Source organism: Lissotriton helveticus, chromosome 8 (genome assembly GCF_964261635.1).
Source record: "Lissotriton helveticus chromosome 8, aLisHel1.1, whole genome shotgun sequence".
In the NCBI taxonomy this organism is placed as follows: domain Eukaryota; kingdom Metazoa; phylum Chordata; class Amphibia; order Caudata; family Salamandridae; genus Lissotriton; species Lissotriton helveticus.
The window spans coordinates 1601989108-1602016120 of record NC_136069.1 but is presented as its reverse complement, the minus strand read 5'-3'; the positions used below and the strand labels follow the sequence as shown (position 1 = coordinate 1602016120).

The 27013-nt window shown below is 46.3% G+C and overlaps 1 protein-coding gene across 1 annotated transcript in view; it reads left to right on the top strand.

Annotated features, from left to right (window-relative positions):
* NUP98 (nucleoporin 98 and 96 precursor) overlaps positions 1-27013 on the top strand; it is an 853605-nt gene that overhangs the window by 715819 nt on the left and 110773 nt on the right. Inside the window, 2 exon segments of the mRNA XM_078658655.1 lie at positions 282-523; positions 19843-19997. Of these exon segments, the coding sequence (XP_078514781.1) occupies positions 282-523; positions 19843-19997 (397 nt within the window).

The following is a 27013-nucleotide window of genomic DNA, read 5'->3' as shown; positions in this document are numbered from 1 at the left end:
TAGTGTTCTTTAGGTGATTTCAAAATAACATTGGCACTACTTATCAATAGACTTAGAATTCCATGGAGATTTTTTCAGATTCCTTCAAGTGCCCCTATAAAGCAAATTGTTTTATATTGTTGCTGCGTTGTTGATCAGTTTCTTGCCAAAGTTGCCACTTATGTTGAAAACTGGTGCAAACTCTTAATACTAGTGATTTTTTTACAGAGTGCTGCAAATGTTAATCTCCATCTAAAGTTTCCTCTCTCCATTGTTTATATCAAGTATGATCTCTTTTTCAGGATGCGTGAGAGGGCAGTGCGTGAGCTACTGAACCGTCACTGCGCCCTGTCTGAGACACCAGAGTCCCACAATAAGGAGGACTTCCTGATAAAGCGGCTCGGTGTTACTGCATCCTGGATTCACGAAGCTAAAGCTATGCGAGCCAGGAAGGAAGGTGACAAGCACAAGGAAGCTCTGTACCTGTCCAAAGCCGGACATTGGAACCAATGTCACAAACTGGTCACTAGGTATCTAGCATCAGGTGAGCTGCATCTTCAGAACCGAACCCTTGAATTCTTAACATGGCCTAATAGAAATAGAAAGTGATGTAGAAATAAAAAAAATCCAGACCAATGCCAAAAATATCATCTTTTTGTTTGCAGTAAAGGGTATTTGCAGCTCATTTATGTTTTTAAAAGTTTTTGATAACTCCTCAGTGACCAAATGCCTTGACAGCATTGGACATTTTCCTCCTCTAATTCTCAGCTTTGATTGTATGATAAGTTATTGCATTGCTCTATCATTGATGATCATTTGCAGAAGAAAAGATTTTACCTTTGTCTCACGTTTATATTTATTGCACGAAGTAAGGTAAAGTATCCATGTTGCTTTTATTCCTGTCCTAATTTTCTTTCTACCTTTCATTCTGCTGTGGCAACATTCTATAAAATAATGATGTATTAGAATGGTATATGTTATTTTCTAATGATATGGATTATTCATATCACTGCTTAAATGTTATAACTTCACAGTTCTAAAGCCCTGATACAAAAGCACCTTCAAATAGAAATGCTTAATTTTTTTTTATTTTTTTTTTAACTTGCGGGCATTGGTCTTGCTACTTGTTTTCAAATAGAAATGGTCTTTCATCCCTCTCTCCTAATGTCGATGCCTGTAAGAAAAGCTGCTTTGTTTCCGTAACTTATTATATATAATATCTGTTTGATGGCATAAGTGGCTGCAGATACACATGCTTAGCATAAGTCTACCATCTAAAGTTGGGCTCGGAAGTGTGCAAGTTGCTTTTCTTTGAAGAAGTCTGAGTCACAAGGCATAGTGTCTCCTTCTCTTGCTTGTAGTGCGTATGGTCATCAACTCCATTGTTAGATTGTTTTTTGTGTGCTCCTCTGCTCGACACAGTCATTAGGATAGTTTCTCATGATGTCGGTACTGTTTTCGATCAAGATATCAGTATTTCTAGAAATATTACATAAACATCAAGTTTGTTTGGTGGAATCTATTCGATTTCGCCCTTCGGATCGTAAATTCTCTTCTACATTTTTGACGAATAAACAACCCCGGGGTGATGGAACGAAAACGTTTTATAATTTGTCCTTTGTGTCACGCAGCATTTCCACACACAGATTTACAGAGGGTGTAATTCCTGTTTATCTCCTCATCACCAAAAAGAAACTTGCGACGCTTGCAGGTCATTCTGCAAAATTCTTTACGTGATCGGAAGGCTAGAAGACTACAGATATCTTAACACACACTCGGAGAGACACCGGACATTTTCGATTTGGAGGAACTGGAAACAAATGGAGGCACATTTGTCGGCTGCAGATGAGGGTAACTTCTCTCCAGAACAAAGGTCCGACTCTGATGTATAGCATGATGACACCCCTCCAGGGCGATAAATGGAGTAATTTGACCCGTCTGCCTCCACCTAAACAACCAACACCCCAAAAGTCTGCAGTTGGGCCCCCACTGCTTACGGACCATGGTGTACTCTGCGCCAACTGGTTGATTCCAGAACATCTAAGATTGAGTCAGAAGAAACAGCCTAAAGCACAAGTCCTTGATCCGGAACACTCCCCATCTGAATCAATCCGACTTTCTGCAACCTAACTCTATATAAAGCAGACGCTACAACACTTTCTGAACCCAAACCTTCGGATCTGAAAAAACGACCAGACTCCGCATCGAAAAACATGTGTATGGAACCTAAACACTCGCACCGAAAGTTGCTGAAGATCAATTAAGGTTGGAACCAAAAAAAGAAACAGTTGCTTATTCTCCAGAGACTGTACAGCCAGCTAATTTCCTTTAGGGTGCACGCCTGCACCCGCACCTTTCCATTTAAAAGCACCAAGGTTCTCTTGTGGAGCACGCACATTGAACATGCACAAAGGGAGTCTTTCTCAAGTGCTCATTGTAGGAGAGTAGGGTCTGCTTCCTATGGTCACCCCCACTTTTTGATTTACTGGTTTTTTGCTTAAATGTGGCTGTGGGCCTGCTAATCAGAACCACAGCCCAGATGCACTCTCTCTAAATTCACACCATGTACTCTAGGTACAACCACAATTGGGAAATGGCTCACCTGGTCAGCCCCTGTAGAAGTGTACCCTAGGTACTCATGGCATAGGTATAACCAGGGGCTGCAGCATGTATTATGCCACCCCTGGCTGGCCACTCAAACTGACACAACTGGCTGATCACTCAGCTGGGGCAAGGTCGTGTAATCACCCCTTGCTTAGGTATAGTATTCCTATATCTAATCTTATATATAGACACACAGTAACCTATAAGTCACTCCTATGGCAGGCCTTAACAATCCTGGAGGCAGAGTGCTTGGTTATGTGAGAGATGGTGCTCTAGCATGAGCTGAGCCTGTCTGCAGCTTTCGGAACAATGTCCTTATAGCTGTTCTATGATATTGCCATACCATATACTCTTAAGTGCATTATGAACCTCGCGGTTAAATGTTAACTCTGGTTTGGCTTTATCAAAACATGTAGTGTAAGGTGTCATACACTTTGGAATACTACCCCCTCGCCAATTCTGGCAACGGGGGTAGCATTCCACCCTTCTAGAGGGAGAAGACATGTTGTTGCTGACTATCCTGGTTAAAGTTAACCAGAGTCCCAGCGCCACACAATGGACGCTGCTGCCACAGACACAAGTCTAACCTCCTGCTGCTGGGAGTCCTTCCAGTCACAGAGGTTTGGACAAAGGGTTTCCTGCCTGGAGAGGTGCGAGCACCACCCCAGACAGGACTTTGTGTTTTGGGACAGGGAGGGCTGAATAGATTGAGACACTGCCTGAGGCACACTAGGTGCTTCATGCATACCCCAGTTCAAACCGGTTGCTGGGGCACTCCAGTCCCAGCTCTGGTGCGAAACTGGACAAAGGAAAGGGGGTGTAACCACCCCCTTCCTTGTCCAACCCATAGGAGGGACCTAGGAACTAATCCAGCCCCTTTTAGCTGTATAAAGGTAGGAGCTGTGTCCTTGGACTTTAGATTTGATCCTGAACTGAAACTTGAAACGAAACTCTGGACCTTCGATGTTCTGCTTAAGCTGAAGACTGAAGAATCTCCCTTGTGGCCAAGGAGTGACCACCCTGGGCAACCAGGCACCATCCAGCAAATCAACGGCTTGCTTTGTCGACGTTCCCGCCGGAACCCGAGCACAGAGCCTGACAAGACCCAGACTTCCAGACCTCTCTGACCCTCTCTTCACGACTGCAGCATAGCTGAGATCCGTGGAGGTGACCGGACATCTTGAAAAGCCTGCAACTTGCTAACTGTGCAGCTCCTGAGGCATCCTCGAAGCTGTGCATTGGGGACTGAGAAACCCCGCATCCGAGCTCCACCTGCACCTAAGATCAGCCCTCCACACTCCACGAGTTCTGCGTGGGGCCCTTCTGCTTGTGTTCTGCTCGACGCGTTTTTCGGTTGCTGGCCCCTTGGCTAGTAGCCTCTGTGATGACTTTTGAACCAACTCGCTGGTCTGGTTGTTCCAGACTGGCCCTTGCCTCCCTGCAAAGTTGAGGCACCTCAGACCTTGCTGGTCTGCACCAGAAGCCTTCTTTGAATCCTGCGTGGGTTGCCTTTGCCAAGGCTTGTTGAGTCCAATCCGGCAGTCGACCCCTCCATCTGCGAGAACCTTCGTGGGACAGCTTGCCTCCAGCACCTGGTCGTCCTCGACGCCTCCTGGTCCGCGTGGCTGAAGAGACCAGCTTCACGACAGCACCTGATCGCTCCTCAACGTCGTCTGGTTCCTTCCTGGTTCCACCGGTCCCTGGCTAGTGACCCAGACTCTGTCCCCTCTGCTTTCAGGTCCTCTTCATCCTCGATCCACTCTTGGATCCACCCGGACATCTTCCTCCTGGTCGCCTGCCGCATCTTTCTTCACAGGCTCCATAGACTTCAACGGCGAAACCCGACACATCTTCACACCTATGCACCCGCCGTCCGTGGGGAGGTAAGGCGAGTACTTCAGTGCTCCCAAGAGTATTGACTATCCAAGTGCCTAGGTTTTTAGTTGTTTCCTTCTAGCTAAACCGGAAGTGTCCTAAATCCTTCTTTATCTAACTTCTAAGTTCCCATTGACTTTACATTGACTCTCGCGTGTGGGTAAAGACTCTGCACGCGCCGCCTGTGGGCCTCCTACTTCTAAACTAAGGTTCAGATAGTGTAGCCCCAGCGATGCCCTAGGCCTTTCCTTTTCTCGTGACGTGGTACTTATACCACTTTCTTAATATATGGTTTGCTTCACCCCTAGAGCCTAACTGTAAATTGTGCAACTTAACGTATCCTGATTAAGTAACTTGTTATGTGCTTTGGCCTCTGATCTCATAAAGAGTTCAGAGGAGTTTGTTAGTAAATAAATACATATATATTTTATATATATATCCTGTGTGGTGTCCTTTCATTTGATATTCAAGGGGTTACATATGGTAAAACAGCTGGCTTTACACGCCCGCAAGTGTCTTTTAGCCTAAGACTGTTCTTTCCACACTACCACTAGGATAGCTGGTCTATAAGGTTGACTTACAACCATCACCATAAGGGTTGTTTGGACTGGTACAAGGTGTTCACTAGAATAGTGAACATCATTTACCAGGCCAACTTCTCACACTCATTTAAATGAGCGACGGGAAAGTTTCTCTTGGTTGCAGGATGGCACTCGCGCACTGTAGACATCTTAGGGAAGTGTGAGTGCACTCGGGGTATTTTGTGCAGGAACAAACTTACTTTGCAGAAGCCACCAGCTTAGGACAGCTTCTTGTGTGTTTTATGTAAATAATTTAGATGTAGGAGGCCGGGAATTCAGCATGGGGAGCGGGCTAGCGGTTTTGGTAAGGAGTAAAGCAGTCCTGTGTGACTGGTGCCCTGGGGGTGGCGTCTGCAAAAATTAATTGGACACTTAGCAGTCGCTTTGGGCATCAAAGCACGTTTTGCATGAATCTGGCCCCTTAGGTTTCAAGCAGCCTACAGTGATTTAATGACTGAGGCCAGGGGGTTATGTGGGGTAGACGTAGTGAAACCAGTAGTGGGTTCACACCAACTACTGTGTTCTTGCCCTTAATGTTGCAGGTAAAAGTAGTTTTTCTCGAATATGTTAAAGAACTCTAAAAGTAATACAGATCATCAATTCAGTCCCTCTTATATTTCACTTTTTTCCCTCCGTGTTGCATGGTATATCCTATCTTGCTTCTTGTAGTATTTTACTTTACCAGATATGCTTCAGTAAGATATTTTTTCATTCAGCTTTTGAATCGTGTACAGCGCATCGTACAAGCTGAATTGCCTCCCAAGTGTTTGGGTGGGTTCAGGGTGTGGATGGGGTTTATAATGGGTGCAAGATTGAGTGCCCCGAAATTGTCTGAAAGCAGTGTGAGTTTCTCCTAGTTACACTCACTGGGTCATTATGGTGTTCCGGAAGCATGCTCATGCAATCTTTGGCCTCTCTGTAGAACACGGAGTGAAAGTCACATTTGTGCCATTTGGAACAAAGGAGACACATGCACCAAAGGCACTGCAGCTTGAGAAACGTTGTGAGATTGACAGTGAAGTATAAGAGGTGTGAGAGTCAACAAATTAAAAGGATGTCCTTGGCAAGGGTATGGCTCGGCTCTAACAGCCTGTGCATGAGCCAAGTCCTCATAATGTATTGTGTATAAATTATGCATCAAACATTATTCAAAAATATGAGAAAGTCTCTTCAAAATTCCAGAAAGCATATTTATTTAACATACAGAAGAATTTCCATTTAGTAAATCAGAATATTTCACTGTGTTGAAAAGCATTTAATAAAACGGACACTTTTTAAATATGAACTTAGAAACAGTCATGCCTCCTGCCTAGACAACAATGCCATTAGTGAACTAAGAGGTAAGTCAGTTGTCACGTAAGCACTATATATGGCCTATGTTTATATTATAAGTGGAGTAACATTATAGTCCAATCAAACTCAAGATATGTTTTGTACAACACACATCCTCACGTTACATATTCCAAGATACTTTCATATGCAATAACTAAGAAAATAGAGGCACAGGAAAATGTTTGCCTAAGATCACACAATTTGGTCAAGCTGGGAAGCCAAGATAGGTTCCAGGTTTTTTCACATCGTGCAGTTCTGGAACTAGATGGGTATTTTATTCTCTCTCATGCTATACATCAAGGGCTAATGTTTATCTTCAATTCTTGGCACAGGAGTGTGGGTGGCAGGCAGAAGCCACATGAAAACTCAGCTCGTTTTGGTCTTAAGATTCCAAGGTGACCTCAAAGTGAGCAAGAGCCAGGCATCTGGCTCGAGCCTCCAATGGTTCGCCCACCTCTATGGAGTGCTGACAGCGTCAAAGGGTAAAAAAATATTTGTGATAGTGAGTGAAAGCGTGGTTTTTTTGAGGGGACAAAGTAAACGCATAATGACAGATGGCAGAGGACATGTCCTGGAAGAGTGTGCGATGCTAGACAGTCTAGAGGAACCAATGTTCCATAGTGATGGACAGCTAATGATAAAAGTGAACTGGCATTCCTCCCTCCCCCCCCCCCCCCCCCCCCCTTTACCACATGTGTTCCCTCAAGGGGGGCAATCTAAAATGGTTATGCAGTTCTGGAGAGGAGGATTGTTGCAGCTGTCCTTAGCGACCCTTGGAACCACCATGTCCTCTGACTGGTTGGACTTCTACTTCATGGGTTGTGAAGGGGGCGCTGCCAGAAAAGTATACCTTAAGAGTACCCCGGAACTTACTGTATTGTCTGTGGAACCGAAGAGCAGGGGAAGACAGGCCAATAAGTGGACCATGCCACTACCCTGTTTAAAATGCTCCAAGAGCAAGTCAGCCACCTTTCCAAAAACATGAGCATCATCACAGAGAATGTTCATAAGAATCAACTGGCCATCATCAAACAGCCAGTTGAGATCATCCAGGCATAGTGATGCATGGTAATGAAGAAGCCCAGGGACCGCCCCACGATTCCACAGTATGTAGGTCAGAACAGAAGACGTTCTCTTTGGCCATGTCCTGACCATCATGCAACACTTTCAGGAAGTGGTCCCAAAGGAGATCAGGGAGATTCAGGAAAAACATTTGTGCAATCTCCTAAAGTTCATGAGAGTAACAGGCCAGAATGCAAGCCGCTTTCATGAAGCGAAAGGGCAAGGCTCCCTGAAAAAAGAAATTCCTCCCAATTGCCTCAATCCTCTTAGATTCCGTCTCTGGAAATAGAGAGGAAAATGTCAGGATTATGCTAGGACTCTCCGTGAGTGAGCCAGGGAAGGTTGTGGTGAAGGATGAAGGCGTTGGGTGACCTGATTCACCATCTGAGCAGAAACTGGTTTACTCCATGTGAACAAAATGAGAGCTATGTTGACAGAGAGCAAGGGATCCAAAGCAGAGCAGGCTGACTGTGTAATCTCCTAAGTGGTTTGCTTTGTTTTCATCTATGGGCAAAGGCATTGAGGAATATTCGGCAACCTTGAGTAGCACAGCCATGAAGAAGGCAACCTCCTCTTTCGGAGGTGCTGATGGACTCTACAAATCTACCTCAGGAAAATCTCCCAGGCCACTTGCTTTCTGCAGAGTCAAACTGTCCCTACCATCTGTGATAATAAGGAGAAAAAGATTATCCACTTCATTACCATCATCATGGTTGACGATATTGGCCATATGAATGTGAACTCAGTTAGAGCCAAATATCCCTTCAAACCTGCCAAAGTACTTATCACTAGGTGAAGGTCTGTAAGAACTCTTTCTTCACCAACTGTTGGGCATGGCACTGGGATCATATCAAAATGGCTTTCGCCTTTTGGAAATTTGCCAAATTTTGTAACATATCTGTGATGGTTGGAACTCTGGCAGAGGATCAACTGGCAAGTCCTTTAACAACAGAGGAAGAGGTTTGGCCAGTGGCATCGCAGTGTCGGGAAGAGGCTGAGCAGGGTAGGCCAGGGATAGTCTCTTGGAATCTTAGTTTGAAGCACCAATGGCACTTGGGACTTTCAGGTGCACCGGGGGAAGCTGGGGGATAAAAGAGCCAGTATAGCCTGGATGACAACAAACTGTGCAGGGTCAGCCCCAGGAGATGCAACATTCGATAGAAAGCAGGAGGCTTGGCAGTTAACCTAAGCTCATGCCATGAAGAGCTCTGCCTTCCACTCTTTCATGTTCTTGGTATACATGAAGCTTCACTTCTTACATGATTCAGAGTTATATTTGCACACCAGAGGCAGGTAACTGTTGCTGTCTAATGTCAGGGCACGGCTAGCTCATCTACTACTGTCCGTCAGGCATAGCTAGCTCATCAAATCTTTTTTCTCACTTAGCATGCCACCGCATGTAATCTTGGTGTTATAATGTGGTGGAAAAAAATACATGTTAATGCAATGGCAAGAAACACCATGTCGAGATCAGCTACTCATGACTTACAAGGGAAAACCGGAAAACTGTTTAATGCTTCCCCCACACTATTGAAAGTAAATTTACTTAATGGTACAGACATTTGAGTTCTGTCATTTCTGTACATGTTTATGCAAGTGCTAGTAAAGTAAATGTCATGGCGAACTGGTATGATCATGTTAGTGTACGATACGTCTGACTTGAATATGATCATTACATGCAACTAAGTGGCATGTCCTACTGGCTTTGGCATCTCATGCTCAGTAATTAATTTCATAGTGAGTTTTTGCATGCCTTTGGCGCATGCAGCCTTGGCTGCTGCTGCACACCGAACCTTTATTGCCTCACATAAAAGCAAAGAATTAGAGAGGACATTGACAGCCAGTACTTGAGAAATTGCATCAGCAGCTGGATTCTTGGCAAAAACACTTAATGATTCACCCTGATATAGGAAGAATCTTTACCAGGCCCCCTCAGGAACAAGTACAAACAGCAAAAATACAACTTCCTTTTCAAGCAGAGATATATATATTCCGACTGTCGCAAAAAAAGAGGACAAAGATACCAGCCCACTTCGCATTAGTCCTCCACCAATACCAGATGTACAAATTATCACTACAAGTCACCTATTCATGGCCCTATAGATTCACCAGAGGGATCACTACTGTTTTTACATGGGAAGGTCGGGGTAGATGGTGATGACTAGCATTCATTACCACCAGAAGATGGCTGGGGGGCATTTGACAGACCCTCTAGATAATACGGATACTGATCTTTATCCATCCAAACCTTCCCATCCTGATGACACCACTACTTACCATGACCTTATAAGTAGGACAGCTAACTTTCACAGGGTAGCACTAACACTACACACTGAGGCAGTAGAATGACTTTCTGTTTAAAACTTTCTTCTACTCAACGTTCCACTCAGTACCTTCCCATTCTTAAAGGAATACCACAGACATTTTTAACGACCCAGATAGATCTAGGATTATTACTCCTAGCGTTGATAAAAAGTATAAACCCTCCCCAGCAGACACTACATACTTTGAGTAAACTCACACCAGACTGTTTAGTAGTGGCTTCTGCTCTTAAATGAGCAAACTCTAGCAACTGGTGAAGATCCCCCACGAGACAGAGAGCAAACTTACAGAAGCAGCTGTATAAAGAGTAGCAGCACAATCATCCAATCTTTGGAGAATTGATAACTACATCGGTCTATCATCACATTCTGATAGGGCGCACCGGGACAAGATGGACGAAATTCTACAATACCTCCCAGAAGAACATAAAAAGGGCATACCAAATTGCATCAGAGGGAAAACTTCTCTCCAATACAAATAAAACATGTGCCCTTGATGCAGCGGACACTTGCTAGGGGTATAAATATCAGCCTTATACTTAGACGACATGCCTAGTTAAGGGTATCTGGTTTCAAACTAGAAGCATAATAAAATTTAGTAGCCCTTCCCTTTGATGGGGAGGATCTTTTTGGGCCACAGATGGATACTCTCCTCGAAAAAATGTAAAAAGACAAAGAAACAGCAAAAGCAATTGGAACCTTCAGATACAATCACAAAGGGGTTTCTTTCGTCGTTGCATCTATCAATGAGGATCTAAAACAACCTCCACTAAGACATTCTCCCCTAGAGGATACTGTAAGGCTTCCTATAGAGGCAACAATAATAGACCATGACCAACCTTGACTCAACAATCGTATTGGTTGAAGAAAAACTCAATTTCGATCGGAAGACTCTTGGAAGGCCGTTGGGCCTAACTGCGTCGGTCCACCTCGCAGTCGATAGAACGGACTCCATTCAAATTCTGTCCTCTGTGCCACGCAAAGTATCCGCACACTGACTCACACGAAGTGTGCAACTTGGGCTTATCTCCGGCGCACAACGAACCGGACTGCAACGCGTGCAGATCATTTCGTAGAAAACTCTCTGCGATCATCTGGCTCGTAGTTGTGAAATACAAAGCCGGAACATAGAATACACGCCGGACATCTTCGATGAAGGATCTGCGCAAGAAGAATTGCACAAGGGACCTAGAGGAGCAGGAAGAACCTGTATCTATTCCAGAATCGGACTCCGAGCTAGAAGACGACATACCGCAAGGTCAACGTCCCGTTAGTACCCAAAACCCCATGCCCTGAAATCCATTTCAACCCAAACAAAAGGCTTCGGTACCACCTCTGCCTTCGGGCCACGGTCGACACTGAAACACATTGCTAAGCCTTCTGGCTCGGGATTGAGTTGGCCAAAGTTGGGCACCGAGCCAAAACCTTCGGGCTCTAATCCGAAGACTGCTTCAGAGCCAAAATCCTCAATGCTGAAATCGAAAACTGCTTCGAAACCCAAACCTTCCATGCCGAAAGTCATTCCACCGCGGCACCGAAGTCCTCGGTTCCAAAACCGAAAATGTTCCTGCGAAGCTGCAGGATCTGATTTTCGACGTCCCACCTCCTAAATCAGACCCAAAACAAAAGGAACTGTATATTAATCCTTGAACAGAACACCTTCTTACTAAACTGCCTCAGAAGCGCAAACCCGAGTCCGAGGATATATATTATTCCTTTAAAGAGGAAAAATGTTGATATTAACACTTCTCCTCCTCCACCACGTTCCCCTACACATTCAGCACCTTCTCCAGCATTATAACATTTACATACCTCACCAACTAACTCTCACCCACCACAGCCTGATGATGATGGTGATACTCATTTACTGGTAGATCCCTGGAAAGACTACAGTACTGATTCACCTACAGACAATGACCCTGACCTTTACCCTGCAAAGCATTCCCCTCCTGGCGGCAATGTGCTGTATTTAGAATGACTCGCTAGAACAGCAGAATATCACTGGGTACAACTACATAAAGAATCCCTAGAAGAGGATTTCTTGTTTGAAACTCCGAGTAGTACACACAGATCCAGTCAGACTTTCCTTATGCTCAAAGGCATGGTGAGACATGCCAATCTATTTAAAGACCTTGTTTGTGCTTGTATTCTCCCTCCCAGAATAGACCAAAAATAAAAGCCTGCTCTGTCGGATCCAGTCTTTATCAACGGGCAGTTATCACTAGACTCCCTGGTTGTCTCCAAAGCCTGTAAACTGGCCAATTCACAAACCTCGGGGGATGCTCCCCCTCCGGACAAGGAGTCAAAATTATTAAACGCTTCTGGTAAGTGAGTAGCCGCCCAGGCAGAGTATCATTGGCGCTTTACCAACACCCAGGCCCCCTTAGCCAGATATGATAGAGCGAACTGGGACGAAATGGAGCAATTGCTCCAATATCTCCCAGATGGACACAAAGCTAAAGCACAGGATTTAGTACAAGAAGCAAAGCTCATCTCTAATTCCTGTATTAGATGTGCTTTAGATGTTGCTGACACCGCAGCTCGAGAGATTAACATTACTGTCTTACTTTGGAGGCACACCTGGTTAAGGATTTCCGGTTTTAAACCCAACAATCCATTTTGAATACTCCATTTCATTAAAAGCATCTCTTTGGGCCCAAAGTAGATCAGGCATTGGAAAAAATGAAAAATGACACTGAGGTAGCTAATTCAATGGGAGTCCTACATTCTCCTTCAAAGTGTGGCTCCTGTAGTTGGTCCTTCTACCATGGAGGGGTACAAGACCACATCCTCAGACAACAATGCTGCCTCGTATAAAGGCAACAATCCATCTTCCTCCTCAAGAGGCTTTTTTAGCGGAGGATACAGAGGGGACAATGGCAAAGGTGGGGGCAAGGGTTCCATTCCACGTAATTCCCCTAACAAGCAGTGACTTACCTACCCTTCCTTCCCCCTGATCATTTTACACCTGTCTGGGGACTTCTTCTACAATTCCTCCCCATTTGGCAATCCATAACTACAGACAAATGAGTGTTCGGAGCTTACCAACAATCCTCCAAACATTCCACCTCGTTCTCACAAAATGTCACCAGAACGTTTGCACCTGCTCAAACAGGGAGCCCAGTCTCTCTTCCTAAAAGGAGCCATAGAGCATGTACCATTATAATATCAAGGGTCAGGCGTGTACTCCCTGTAATTTCTAATTCCCAAAAAGGACAGCTCTGTGAGAACAAATCTGGACCTCCGAGAACTAAACCACTACATACTGACAGAACATTTCCACATGGTAACACGTCAACAAGTGCTCCAACTTCTACAGCAAGGTGACTTTGTCTACTCTAGACTTGGAGGACGCATATTTCCAATTCACCCCGCTCATCGATAGTATCTCAGATTTGTGATAGCGGGTCAACATTACCAATTCAAAGTACTACCGTTTGGAATTACCACTGCACCGAGTTTTCACCAAATGTCTGGCAGTAGTCGCAGCTCACCTGAGAAGACCGCACATCCATATCTTCCCATACCTGGACGACTGGCTCATCAAATCCAATTACCAGAAGTGTCTCCAACACACTCAATCTACAATTCACTTACTACACCAACTAGGGTTTACAGTGAATGCATTGAAGTCTCACCTGCATCCTACCAACACACAAACTTATCTAGTCGCCACCATACACTCAGAGCTCTAGCCTCTCCCAATGTAGCCAGAAAGCTCAGTATTCAGTCTCTTGTCACTCATTTTCAGCCCAACCAATCCTTACCAGCAAGAGTCTTCATGTAACTGCTTGCAATAATGGCGTCTTGTATAGTGATCGTTCCCCATGCAAGACTTCACATGTGTCCCCTTCAAGAATGCTTAGCAAGTCAGTGGAACCAGCCGCAGGGTCAATTGATCGATTTAGTGTTGGTAGATGGCAGCACCCATCGCTCTCCGCAGTGGTGGAACCCACAAAATGTATCCAAAGGGTGGCCTTTAATCCACCTTTTTCCACAGACCGTGCTAACAGCAGACTCATTGCTCACTGGTTGGGGTGCTCGCATACAAGATCACACAATCCTAGGGTTGTTGAGTCTAAAGCACAAGTCTCCATATAAATCACCTAGAACTACTAGCAATGTTTCTAGCACTCGGAGCCTTTCAAATTCACCTCATAGGTAAAGCTGTCCTAGTCCGCACGGACAACATGAGAGCTATGTACTATATACAAAAACGTTTGGGGGGTTACACACTCTCTAACTGTCATGCCTAGCACACGCCATTTGGAAATGGGCTAAACACCACAAGATTGATCTCTTGACAGAGCATCTTCCAGGAGTAAACAATCAGATTGCAGACGTCAGCAGACCGAGGCAGCAACTCCACGTGTGGGAACTTCACTCCCAAGTCCTTCTCCCCAACTTTTAGGAATGGTGATTTCCTCACACAGACCTGTTCTCCAAAGCACTAAATGCTAAATGCCCAAGCTTCGCCTCCAGGTTCCCACACCCGCTCTCCTAAGCAATACCCCATTGATGAACTGGTCAGAGACCTTTGCTTACGCTTTTCCGCCTCTCCCACTCATTTCGCTGGTAGTTTGGTGGTTCAGGCAAACATCCGTCACACTGATTCACATAGCTCCCACATGGGCACGTCACATCAACCCTTGTTCACCACCCTGCTGAAGCTGTCAGTAGTTCCACACCAAAAGCTGCATCTCACTCCAGTCACTTCACTCAGAGCCATAAAGAAATCAGGCATCCAAATCCCAAAGCACTCAACCTAACGATCTGGCTCCTGAAGTCAGAGTTTGGTCATTTACAATTACCAAACACAGAGATGATGGACGGAGTGCTGAAACTTTTCAGACACTCGCCCCCAGTCACAGATCTGGGTTGAATCCATCATCGTTCTTTAGCTTATTTCGCCACCCCAGTTCAGACAGAGCTATATGCAAATCAGTCTTGACCCTATGCCTCATGGGAACAGTCAAGCCCTAACTGCCAAGCATCCTGAGATCGGTTTCGAGGTAACACCCCTCATCAGCCAGGCTCGCTTGAATACAGTGGCAAAGTGAGCAGGGGACCCACGAATGGGCATTTACAATTACCACCAGAATGTATGAATATCCTAAAAGAGACTAGTAAACCTACTGCAAGGGCATGTTATGCAGCAAAATGGAAACAAGTTGTTATCTATTGTAAAAATAACTATCAATCCTCTTGATGCTTCACCTGTTATCTGTTACATTTACAGCAATCTGGACTAGCTTATACATCCATTTGCTTACATCTAGCAGCAGTAGCTACAGACTTAAAAAACAGACAGCGCTTAACTCTATTCAGGGTACCAGTGATTAAAGCCTTTATGGAACGATTAAAAAGGGTGATACCACCAGGTGTCCCACCTGCACCAGTATGGAACTTAAACATAGTCCTTACAAGGCTAATGGGTCCACCATTTTAACCAATGCACAGGTGTCAATTACTATTCCTCTCATGGAAGGTTGCTTTTCTCGTTGCAATCACTTCACTATGGAGAGTTGGTGAACTCCAGGCATTTATTTTTTTTTTTTTTTACATTTGTATGGCGCTACAGCTACCCAAAAAGGGTTTCCCGGCGCCTGTGACCATCGGTTAGATTGAAGGAGAAATGCTGAATAGTGGTATTACTGCAGTTGTTTCTGGAACAACCAGGTTTTTACATATTTCCGGAACTTCGTATAGCTTTCTTCTTTCCGGATATGCGGGGGGAGTGAGTTCCATAGAGTAGGCCCTCTCACAGCAAATGAACGCCCTCCAGTTCTTTGCAGTTTGAATCTCGGGACGGCGAAATTCGCTGCTGTTTGGGAGCGGAGGTTTCTTGTTGGCAGGTAGGGGGAGGCCAAGGCTTGTAGGTAGCAGGGCGCAGTTTTGGTTTTAATCTTGAACATATAACTCAGGGTTTTGAAGCTGATCCGATGTTCTATCCTGAGCCAGTGTAAATCATTCAGATGCTTTGATACTCTATCAAACTTAGGGATCCTGCACAGGAGTCGTGCAGCAGCGTTTTGGATCATTTGGAGTCGTTTGATCACTGCTAGGTTTGAGCTCAAGTAGAGAATGTTTCCGTAGTCAATACGCGATGTTATTAATGCGTTGACTACGGTTTTTTGGGTGTTTTGGGGCAACATCCAAATGATTTTCTTCAACCATTTTATTATGGTGAAACAGAGGCCAGCAACTTTATTTGCCTGCTGTTTCATCGACAAAGTATTGTCAATAATGACTCCTAAATTTCTTACTTGTGTGGCTGGGGCGGGAAGATTTCCCATCTCTGGTGGCCAATGTAAGGGGTTCCAAAGCTCTTTATTTCTACCGAGTAGGAGGACCTCCGTTTTGTCCCCGTTTAACTTCAACTTCAATTAAATATACAAGAGCCTTTCGTTCAGCTTCACAAAGACAGAGGGGTTCTTCAACCAATCCTAAATATTTTGTCCTAAAGTAGCCTGTCCCTTTCGTATTAATCAGTTGAGTTACCTTTGTTCTTTCCTCAACCTGGTTCTGCAGCTGAACAAGCTCTACACACAATTGATGTTAGAGCTCTACTATATTATGTGGAAAGAACAAAATAATTTTGCAAAACAAAGCAGCTTTTTGTTTCTTTTTCGCCACCACACAAAGGCAATCCCATATCTAAATCAGGCATTGCAAGATGGATCATGAAATGTAGCCAGACATGGTTATGTGAAAGCAAAAACAACTAGGCTAATACCCCCTAGAGCATTTTCCATTTGCAAAATGGGGGCTACTATGGCATTCTTAGGGAATATTCCCTAGCTGACATCTGTAAGGCAGCAACTTGGTCTACAACGCACACATTCACCAAGCACTATTGTGTAGATGTGTTCGCAAGGCAACAAGCTATTGTAGGCCAGGATGTACTTAAAACACTGTTTTAAACAACTACTACAGCTTAGCCACTGCTTTGGGAGTATACTGCTGTATAGTCTATGCAAAGCATGTTATCTACATCTCACATGCGTCGAACGGATAATGTTATGTTATTAAACATTTGTATCACGCACGGATACTCAAGATTGTCCCGGCACGTTGGTGGACATAACAGCAAAACCGCAAAATTAGGTGGCTTGATTGAAAAGGAAGGTCTTAAACTGCTTCTTAAATAGCATGGTATCCTGAATATTACGCAGCTCCAGAGGGAGGGAATTCCAGGCCTCCGCTGCTTTAACAGAGAGGGAACTACCCCCTAGCTGAACCCTACGAAAGCAGGGAAGGACTGTCGAGCGCTGAATAGCAGAGCGGAGATTTCTGCGAGGAACATAGAAGGAAAAGCGCCTCTGGATGTAGACCGGGCCTAGACCATGCAAGGCTCTATGAGCCAGAGTAAGGGCCTTGAAATGGACTCGGTGGACCACAGGCAGCCAAATGCAAGTCCCGTAGGTACTGTTTCATACTTGAGCGCCCACGGATTTGCAGCAGAACCCTAGCTGCCGCATTCTGTCTTACTTGTAATTTTTTTTAACAGATACCCTGGAAGACCAATGTACAGACCATTAGCATAATCAAAACGTGACTGGATGAGAGCCCGAGTCACCATTTCCCTGGCTGACCTAGGTAGCAGAGGGAAGAACTTCCTGAGAGATTTTAGAATACCAAAGCACGCCCCCGCAAGTCGCTTTATCTGAACGGTAAATCTAAGATCCTCCCCAAACCAGATTCCCAGATTTTTTGCAGGGTTGCCAGATTTCTTAGGCCGGGGGTACTCTGAAGGCCACAGAGTCTCCCTAAAGGACGGAGGGGAGGAACCATAAAGAAGAACGTCAGACTTGTCCTCGTTGCACTTCAACTGTGCCCTAGAAAGCCATCTGAAGACGAAAGACAACACTGGGCTACTGTGGGGGACAACTCACTTTCCTTCCAAGTGAAGAGGAGCTGGGTGTTATCCGCATAGGCTGACTTTAGCTCCCAGCTCCTCTGCAAGAAAGATCAAGGGTGTTATAAAGATATTAAAAAGCAAAGGGCTCTGAGTCGAGCCCTGCGGAACTCCAATGGACACCCTTTGGGGGGTTGAGGAAAAAGGTGGCATCCAGACCTGCTGTGTACGATCTTCTTTATTTACAACAAGGGGTGGTGATGGACAGAGTCTCTGAATTAAGCAGAGTACTCTCACCCAGTCAAGAGATCAGGGCTAGATCCAACACCGTTTTTTAGCTCATTGCACCATCCCAGTTTCAGAACCTGGCTGTATGCAAATTAGTCTGTCCCTGGCCCAGTGCATCATGGGAACAGGGCAGACCAGACTACAAAAGCCAATTCTTACACTGGGACGATCTTCTAAGAAGGATTTAATCCACTCCCAGACCCGGCCAGACAAACCAATGCTAGAAAGGCTGGTAAGCAGTTGTTGATGGGGGACCGTGTCAACGGCGGCAGAGAGGTCCAATAAAATCAAGGCCGCTCTGCCGCCCGCGCCCAAACATTCCCTTATAGCCTCCGATATTTCCACAAGAGCGGTCTCAGTGCTATATGATGCCCTAAATCCGGATTGGGCCGGGTGAAGAGCACCAGATGACTCAACAAAAGTGGATAACTGTCTAAAGACTGCTTTCTCGCACACCTTAGCCACCGCCGGAAGAAGAGAAATAGGCCGATAGCTAGTAAGTGTGTCTGGGTCTAAGGAAGGCTTCTTCAGAAGAGATAGCATTTTAGCCTCCTTCCATACCTGAGGGACAATGCTAGTCTGGAGTGACAAATTTATGATGGCATTCACCTCCGGTTTAACTACCTCTGTAACCCCTGCCAGCAACCTTGCAGGACACGGATCAGTAGGAGCACCAGATTTAAGGGATAAAAGGATGGATAAAGAATCCGCCAAAGTAATCGGCCGGAAATCCATCAAACTGGGAACTAGCAAAGAGGGAGCTGGCAAGCTCGAGATATGGAATTCAGCCTGCCCTGTGCAATCAGATCCTAAGCTATCCTCTATTGCCTGAATTTTGTCGATAAAAAAGCCTGGCAATTTCTCGCACCACTCTGCCGAAACGGGCATGTCTGTACGCTCCGCACTAGGATTAAGGAAACTCTGAACAATGGTAAAGATTTCCTTAGAATTATTGCTGGAGCCAGCAATGCGCTCCGCATAGAAATAACTTTTTGCCTCCTTAATAGCTGCATAGTACCCCCTCTGTGCCCTTCTTAATGCTAATTTCGCCGAAGGGCAGTACTTCAACCTCTAGCAACGTTCAAGTTTTTTACATGAGTGTTTTAGTTATCCAAGGTTGTTGGAATACCAAGGTTTGGACCGCGCACTTACCTACCCAGTAAGCATCTGTTCCTAGCATGTAGAGCTATAGGTTCACATGCGCCAACCCGCCTCCCCGGGTACCTGTAGTTGTAGTTTTCACTTTGCTTTTATATGCATGGACATTTCTATTCTACACATACTAACTCCATGCTCACCCTCTGCGGAAAACAATCTAACAATGGAGTCGATGCCCATGCACACTATCGCCGAAAGGAGAAGTCACCTTACCTTGTGACTGGAAAGACTTCTTCAGAGAAAAACTATTTGCAAACATCCAGACCCAACACTAGATGGCAGGGGTATGCAAAGCTTGTGAATCTACAGCTCTACATGCCAAGAACAGAAGCTTACTGGGTAGGTAACATTATCCTTAAGCATCCAGTTTAATAATTCAAATAAATGTGGTTGTTTCTATGGCCATATGAAAAGCATGCCCATACTTAATAGTTATAGTCCTGTAATAAACATTTAATGGTACTGGATAAAGTGAAGAACTCATGAAATGTATTGTGTAAGGATGAAAAACTGTTATAAATCTGTATGAATAGGAGTTCAGCAGTAACATGGCAATAAGCTGGGTGATTTGCATCAATTGGTCTTTGTCCTAACCATGCCTGGTAATTTCTCCATGTCCTATTTCTTTTCTTTTCCGGTAGGTTTGTTGATCATGTAATAGTAAACGCACTTCGAAATTGTATACATCTTTGACCGATTGACATATTATTTGACCTGCTTCTTGTCTAGAAACTTGAAAAACATTCTTTCACTAGATGTTTAATACATAGCTGTACTCCCACAGATGCCATCATTAATGAGAAATATGAATACCTGAAGGGATTTCTGGAAGACTTGGCGTCGCCTGAGCGCAGTACTCTCATACAGGACTGGGACACTGCAGGGATGGTTTATTTGGACTATATCTATATTATTGAGATGCTTAACCGAATTAAGCAGGTGATGTAATAAATAAATATATTTCTGAATGTGACACCAAAATGCAAATGTATGCAAGCCCCTTATGTAAGAAACTGCTTTAGGGCTTTTGTTTACTTGCAAGAAGGCAGCCTTTTAGAGTTCTGTGTCAAGTTGATACCAATGCGGTCAAAGTTTACTTCAAAGAAGAAAAATATTCCTATATTGTAATAGGGTTGCAGTTTGTACCCAATGTTCATATTTGTTACTTGCTGGTTAGACATGGGAAATTTCAGTTCCACAAAAGGTAACCCTTTTATGTCTTCCAGAGGCTATTTTTAAACAATAAGCCACTAGGCTCCTCAGCTGGGGGACATCTATTAAGATCGCACCTTTTGTCTATAAATGTATCCAGCATGTAAGTTTCAATAGGTGATGATTTTCATATACTGCAGAACTCTCCCTTAGAATCATCTGCTGCTTGTTTACTATAATACTTTATTAACATGCGTACTACATGCAAGTTTATATAGCATTAATGTTAGTAGGACAGTTATGTCCATCCCTAAGGCTCTCGAGTTACATAATAAATTGAGGAAATAACATCCATTCGAAGCACATTTTCCACACTCTCCTGAAGAGGCGAAGACTAGTGAAACAAGAAAGAGGCATGTTACACTTCCATAATGTTCCTTCCATACCCACCAAATAGTAATATGTGCACATCATGTGAGCCTAATGGACACTGACAGCATGACTACTTTTGGGGAAGAATGTTTCTTTCCAATAATTGGGATTTACTTGCAGTGTATACTGATATCATGAGGTGGTCATGTGCCTTCTTCGTACAAAGAGACCTAAAGCTCAACTTTCATTGGATTGTGATCCTCGGATACAGCTTTTAAATGCTAGGCTTCAATAGTAGTTTAAGAGCTGCGTGCCGTGGAAAAGAGTAATATAACGTCAGCTTCTCCCCAGATTCAAATTGAAAGTTCAAAATGAGTACAAGCTTCCAAATTGGAGGCCAGCATGTGGTACTATGCCAGACGTTAAGCTGCACTTCAGGACGAAGTTCCTCAATCATTGGATTCTTCTGAAGTTCATAAGCTGAATATATTTCACATAAACTGTGGCCTTTAATTTTATACCCTTTTGAAAATGTATGAAACAAGAACGTTTAGCAGTTACCATATGCTATCTTTCATATGCTGACAAAACTCATTTACATTAGCTCCTTCCTTCTTTCACTGCTGACTCTCTAGGTTAAAATGATGTTTTTTTCCGAGTAGGTGCCTAGTTTTCCACCTCACTCTTTTTACTAGGTACATCGATCTTCTTTACTACTTGCATGTTTCTGAGTTTCTCGTCAGCAGGTTCACCAGAAACATTCAGATACTCATTCTTCTGGTGGCCTGCATCTTCTGTTTCGTACTTCTTGAATCTTGCCAAGCAAAGGCTCCTCTCTCATTCTGGTCTTCCCCCATCCTCTAACACTTCCCCTTCCACACACATCCTCCTGTTCTGACTGAAATTCCTTAGTGGCCAGGAAACAACTGGGTGTTTCAAGTCTTGTCTGTATTTGGCTTATACACTCTTGTGCTGGGCTTCAGGCTGGGATTCCTTTTGATGCTTTACACCAGGTTTTGTCTGTTGTACCCTTTGTAGTTTTGCACCAGGCTCTCTGCTGAGGTGCCTGCAGTTTTCTTGCACCAGCCTGCCATCTTAGAAACTCTTCAAAAGGCAGTCATCTGATGAGGCCTAAGCAGCTTTGTAGAAAGGGCACCCAACTCCCCTACTGCCAAGCCTTAGCAACTGCAATGAGTGACTCTAGAGGCCTTACTCATTCTTTTGCCAGAGGTGTCCGTGACACATTCCTCCTGACTTCAACCATAGGCGCCCTCTGTGTTCCTAAATTTGGAAATGTCTTCCTTAGTTAACTGCGATGTTACTTTTCTCCCCTGATGGTCCGGTTGCGCACTTTGTCTCATTATCCCTAATGTAGCCTTTTAAAAAAGGTTGCCATTGCAGAATGCTTATTGGCCTCTCGACTATTGTGAAATGCACAAGTTGACGGACTGACAAAGTGTATATTCCAAGCGTCAGTTGGCAGACACAAACCCCTTTGCTGGACTGCAATACTTCAATCCAGCCTTTAGCAGGACACACTTAATACTCCAGTGATTATCAGACTTCTTCAAAGTTGCTCTCGTGGGCAAGAAGGTGGTCTCATTTGTACCTTTGTACCTGCTCTTGTAATTTCTGCTAGCCCTGTGGCAACTACCAAGGTATTTATTTTGAGGGATCTTACCAACCCAGTGTCTTAAGTTCCCCTTGTGACTTGCACAATTGGGCAGAATCATTGTGCCATGAAACTAATAAAAACCCTGTAACACCCCCAAACACATACATCTGAAAGAGACACGTTAGTATTAGATTCCTTACCTTAGAATATCCCCAGGCGCCAGACTGGATCCGGAAACTTTTGCGTAGCAGTACCCTTGCGCGTCGGTAAGCGTAGTCTGCGGCTCCGCGTCCGTCGTGGGCGCCGTGATGACGTCGTCGGAGTACTTAGACGCCGCCTCCACGTGCTGACGTCAGTTCTTCTTTTTTTCGCGCCAGCAAGCGCAGATCTGGAAAAAGCAGTAACCCTAGTCAATTTTTGACTAACTTTTGGATCTTTTTGATCATTTTTCGAAGTCTTCACGACGCCGATCGGTGCCGTAGGGATGCCTGGCTTTAAACACTGCGAGGATTGCGACCGCACGATGTCGGTCACGGACCCTCACCACCTGTGTCTAACTTGTCTAGGCGGCGACCACGACGACAAGGCCTGCTCCGACTGCCGGGCCCTCTCTTCGAAAGCCAGGCGGGAGCGGTCCCGCAGGCGACTCGAACTCCGGCAGTCGGTCCCGCGCCGCGAGAGGTCCCGATCCCATGGGAGGTCGAGGGACAGGTCGCGGGCTCGGAGCCACCACGAGTAGGCCGCACTCCTCCGGGGTCGAAGTCGTCGTCAGGTAAGAAGCACAAGAAGTCCAAGCGGCCTCTAATTCCCAGACCGCGTTCCCGTCGGCTCCACCGGACAGGGAATCCAAGAGGTATGAGCAGAATGGTAAAAAACTTCTCATTCCTTAGTCTGGGACTGCGGTCTTCCAACACCGCGTGCCTCTTGGGCCGTTACACCCACTCTCTGTGGGATACGGTCGCGGAAGTGCTGCCAGAGTGTCCGTTGGAGGTACGGGCCAAACTCGGCCAACCCCTTGTGGAGGGCCGGGATGCAGCCAAATATTCCATCCGGTGTTGGCTGGATACCACCGACTCGCTAGGTAGAGCGATGGCAACGACGGTGGCGGTCAGACGCCACGCCTGGCTGAGGTCCGCCAACTTTTCGGCAGATGTCCAGAACACACTCATGGACATGCCGTTCGATGGCCGTCGCCTCTATGTAATGTAATGTAATGTAAGGGACATTTCTACCGCGCAGCTTTCACTCCAAGGAGTATCTTGGCGCCCAAACAACTCAGATGGAGGAGTTGTAAAAAAAAGGGGAGAAAGATGTCACTAAGTTTCTTCACACACATTACACTAGAGTTCTACTGATGGAATCAGGCAGGGAGAAAATCCAGGTTTTCAGTGATTTTCTGAAAGGGGCTTCCTGGGAGATTAATCGCAGCTGGGGAGGGAGTTTGTTCCAGGCCTTTGTTCCTAGAACAAAAAGGGATTTACCACCCTTTGTCTTCAGCTTAAAATGAGGGGGGGTGAGTAAATTCTGATGGGCAGATCTAAGACAGCGAGTTGGTTGATGTCTTTTAAACCCATTATATAAATAGGTTGGGCCACGTTGATGAAATGCCCTAAAGGTGATTAAAAGAATTTTAAACAGAATTCTTTTCCCTATTGGCAACCAGTGAAGGGTGTTTAAGGCTGCAGAGGCCGATGACCTACGAGGCAGGCGCAGTACCAAGCGGGCTGTCGCGTTTTGGACCATTTGCAATTTGTGGAGAACAGATTTATTTGCTCCAGCATAGAGTCCATTGCAATAATCTAGCCTAGAGCTAATTAAGGCCACTGCGACAGTTTTCCTCGCTGGTAACGGAAGAAGATCGAAAAACGTCCTTAGTGCTTTGATAATCTGAAAGCACATACCTGCTACTGCCACGGCCTGGGGTTTAAAAGACAACTGGTGGTCAAATTTAATGCCTAAATTGCGGGCAGATATGATAGTATTAGGGGGTACTTCAGCCTCTGCTGGCCAGCAGGCTGTTGGGAAAAAAAAGGTTATTCTTACCTACAGGAAGGATTTCAGTTTTTCCGGTGTTGCACTTTAAATGGTTGATGGTCATCCACTTAAAGATTGCTGTAAGACAGTCCTTTAGATCTTCCTCGGCACCGGGCCGCTCCCTATCCAACTCCAATATCAATTGGGTATCGTCAGCGTATGAAATAGAGCTGATATTGAATGACATAATCAGCTATGGCGACAAAGCAGACCATGCGCTTGAGCGCTTTAAGGACTCCAGGGCTACTGCCAAGTCCTTGGGCCTCTCGGCCCCGCGCCAGCAATCGGCTGCTTTTCACTCCTTTCGTGGCCACGCTCCGCAGGGCAATACCCAATGCGGTGGCGGCCGTGGGAACCGCCGTCCGGGCGGTAGGGGTCAACGGCGAGGTCAGTCCACACCTTCCCCCGCAGCATCCGCCTCAAAACCCTCCTAGTCCGTGCTTTCAGGCCCATGTGACGCCAGTGGGGGGCAGGGTTCGCCATCACCACCTCCACCTGCGCACTGTCACTTCGGACAGGTGGGTGCTGCAAATCGTCCGAAGGGGCTACACCCTCCCCTTCGAGGCGACTCCTCCAGCCATGCCACCGCAGAACCACTGTGTATCGGGGGATCATTTGCGACTTCTGCAGGAGGAAGTTACAGCCCTCTTGGCCAAGGGGGCCATCGAGCACGTTCCTGGGCCAGAAGTAGGGTGTGGTTGCTACTCCCACTACTTTCTGGTACCCAAGAAGGCAAAGGGGGCCTACGCCCTATCTTGGATCTACGGAACGTCAACGGCTTCCTCCGGAAGGAGAAGTTCAAAATGCTGACACTAGCTCAGGTCTTAGCTGCCCTGGACCCAGGAGACTGGATGGTAGCGTTGGACTTGCAGGACGCTTATTTCCACATCCCCGTCCTGCCGGCCCACCGGCGCTACCTGCGGTTCACGGTTGGTCACGAGCACTTTCAGTTTACCGTGCTCCCCTTCGGCCTTACCAGCGCCCCACGGGTGTTCACAAAGGTGATGGCGGTGGTCGCAGCTCATCTGCGCAGGTTAGGGGTTTCAGTCTTCCCCTACCTCGACGACTGGTTGTTGAAGGCGGGCTCGCCCCAGACAGTAGTCAGCCACCTCCAGACTACGGCAGATCTCCTGCACCAGCTGGGGTTCTCCATCAATGTGCCAAAGTCACACCTGCGCCCCTCTCAGAAGCTCCCCTTCATCGGAGCGGTTCTAGACTCTGCGCGGTTTCGGGTTTATCCACCCGAACAGCGGGTTCGGGATATTCAGGCTCTGATTCCCATATTTCAGCCGTTATCCCGGGTCTGGGTCAGGTTGACGCTGGGACTTCTGGGGCTGATGGCCTCCTGCATCATTCTGGTGCATCACGCCAGGTGGCGGATGCGGGCTCTGCAGTGGGACCTGAAGTTTCAGTGGGCCCAGCATCAGGGCAACCTGTCCGACCACGTCCTGATCTCGGAGGGCACTGCGAGACAGCTGCAGTGGTGGCTCACGGACTGCGATTGGGTCAGCGGCAGATCCCTCTCCCTTCCCCAACCGGAGCACGTAGTTGTGACTGACGCGTCCCTCCAGGGCTGGGGAGGCCACATGGGAGAGGCGGAGATCAGAGGCCTCTGGTCTCCGGCGGAGACCCGGCTCCACATCAACCTGTTGGAGCTAAGGGCGATTCGTCTAGCACTGAAGGCATTCCTCCCCTCTGTCCGGGGGAGTGTAGTGCAGGTGTTCACGGACAACACCACCGCCATGTGGTACTGCAACAAACAGGGAGGGTTGGGGTCGTGGACCCTTTGCCAGGAGGCTCTTTGCCGTTGGCAATGGCTGGAACGCCAGGGCGTGACCCAGGTGGCTCAACACCTGGCAGGTTCTCTGAACGCCAGGGCGGACAAGCTCAGCCGTCGGTGCATGATGGATCACGAATGGGGTCTGAACTCATTCTGGCAGCCAGGCGTCCCTCCACAAAGTCGGTATACGCCTGCAGGTGGAACAGATTTGTGGCATGGTGCACAGCAAAGGCTGTGGATCCTCTTGCTGCCCCTCTTTCTGAGGTTCTTCTCTTCCTTCTTTCTCTTGCCCAGCAGGGCTCTGCTCTGGGCACTATCAAGGGCTACCTTTCTGCCCTTTCAGCCTTTCTAAGGCTGCCTGATCAACCTTCTTTGTTCAAGTCCCCTATTGTAAATAGATTTCTTAAGGGCATCACACACACGTTTCCTCCTGTTCCGTTTGTGATGCCTCAGTGGGACTTGAACCTGGTTCTTATGTTTCTGATGTGCGCTCCCTGTGAGCCACTTCACAACTGTCTTCTTCGCCTTCTGACTTTGAAGACTGCTTTCCTGGTTGCCATCACCTCTGCCAGGAGAGTGAGTGAGCTCCAGGCCCTTTCTTGTACTCCACCTTTCCTTTCTGTCCATCCGGACAAAGTGGTGCTGCGTACTAAGCCTTCTTTCCTGCCCAAGGTTGTCACGGCCTTCCACATCGGGCAGTCTATCACCTTGCCTACCTTCTTTCCGCCACCGCATCCCTCTAAAGAGGACGAGCGGCTCCACCGTCTGGACCCAAAACGTGCGCTCTCATTTTACTTGGATCGCACACGCCAGTTCCGGGTGGATGACCAACTCTTTGTTGGTTACGTGGGCGCTAAGAAGAGGAAAGCGGTGCACAAGAGGACCATCTCCCGGTGGATCATCTTGTGTATCCAGGCATGCTACTCCTTGGCTAGAAAGGAGCCCCCTGTTGGATTGCGGGCCCATTCTACCCGAGCCACGGCGACTACCACTGCCCTGGGC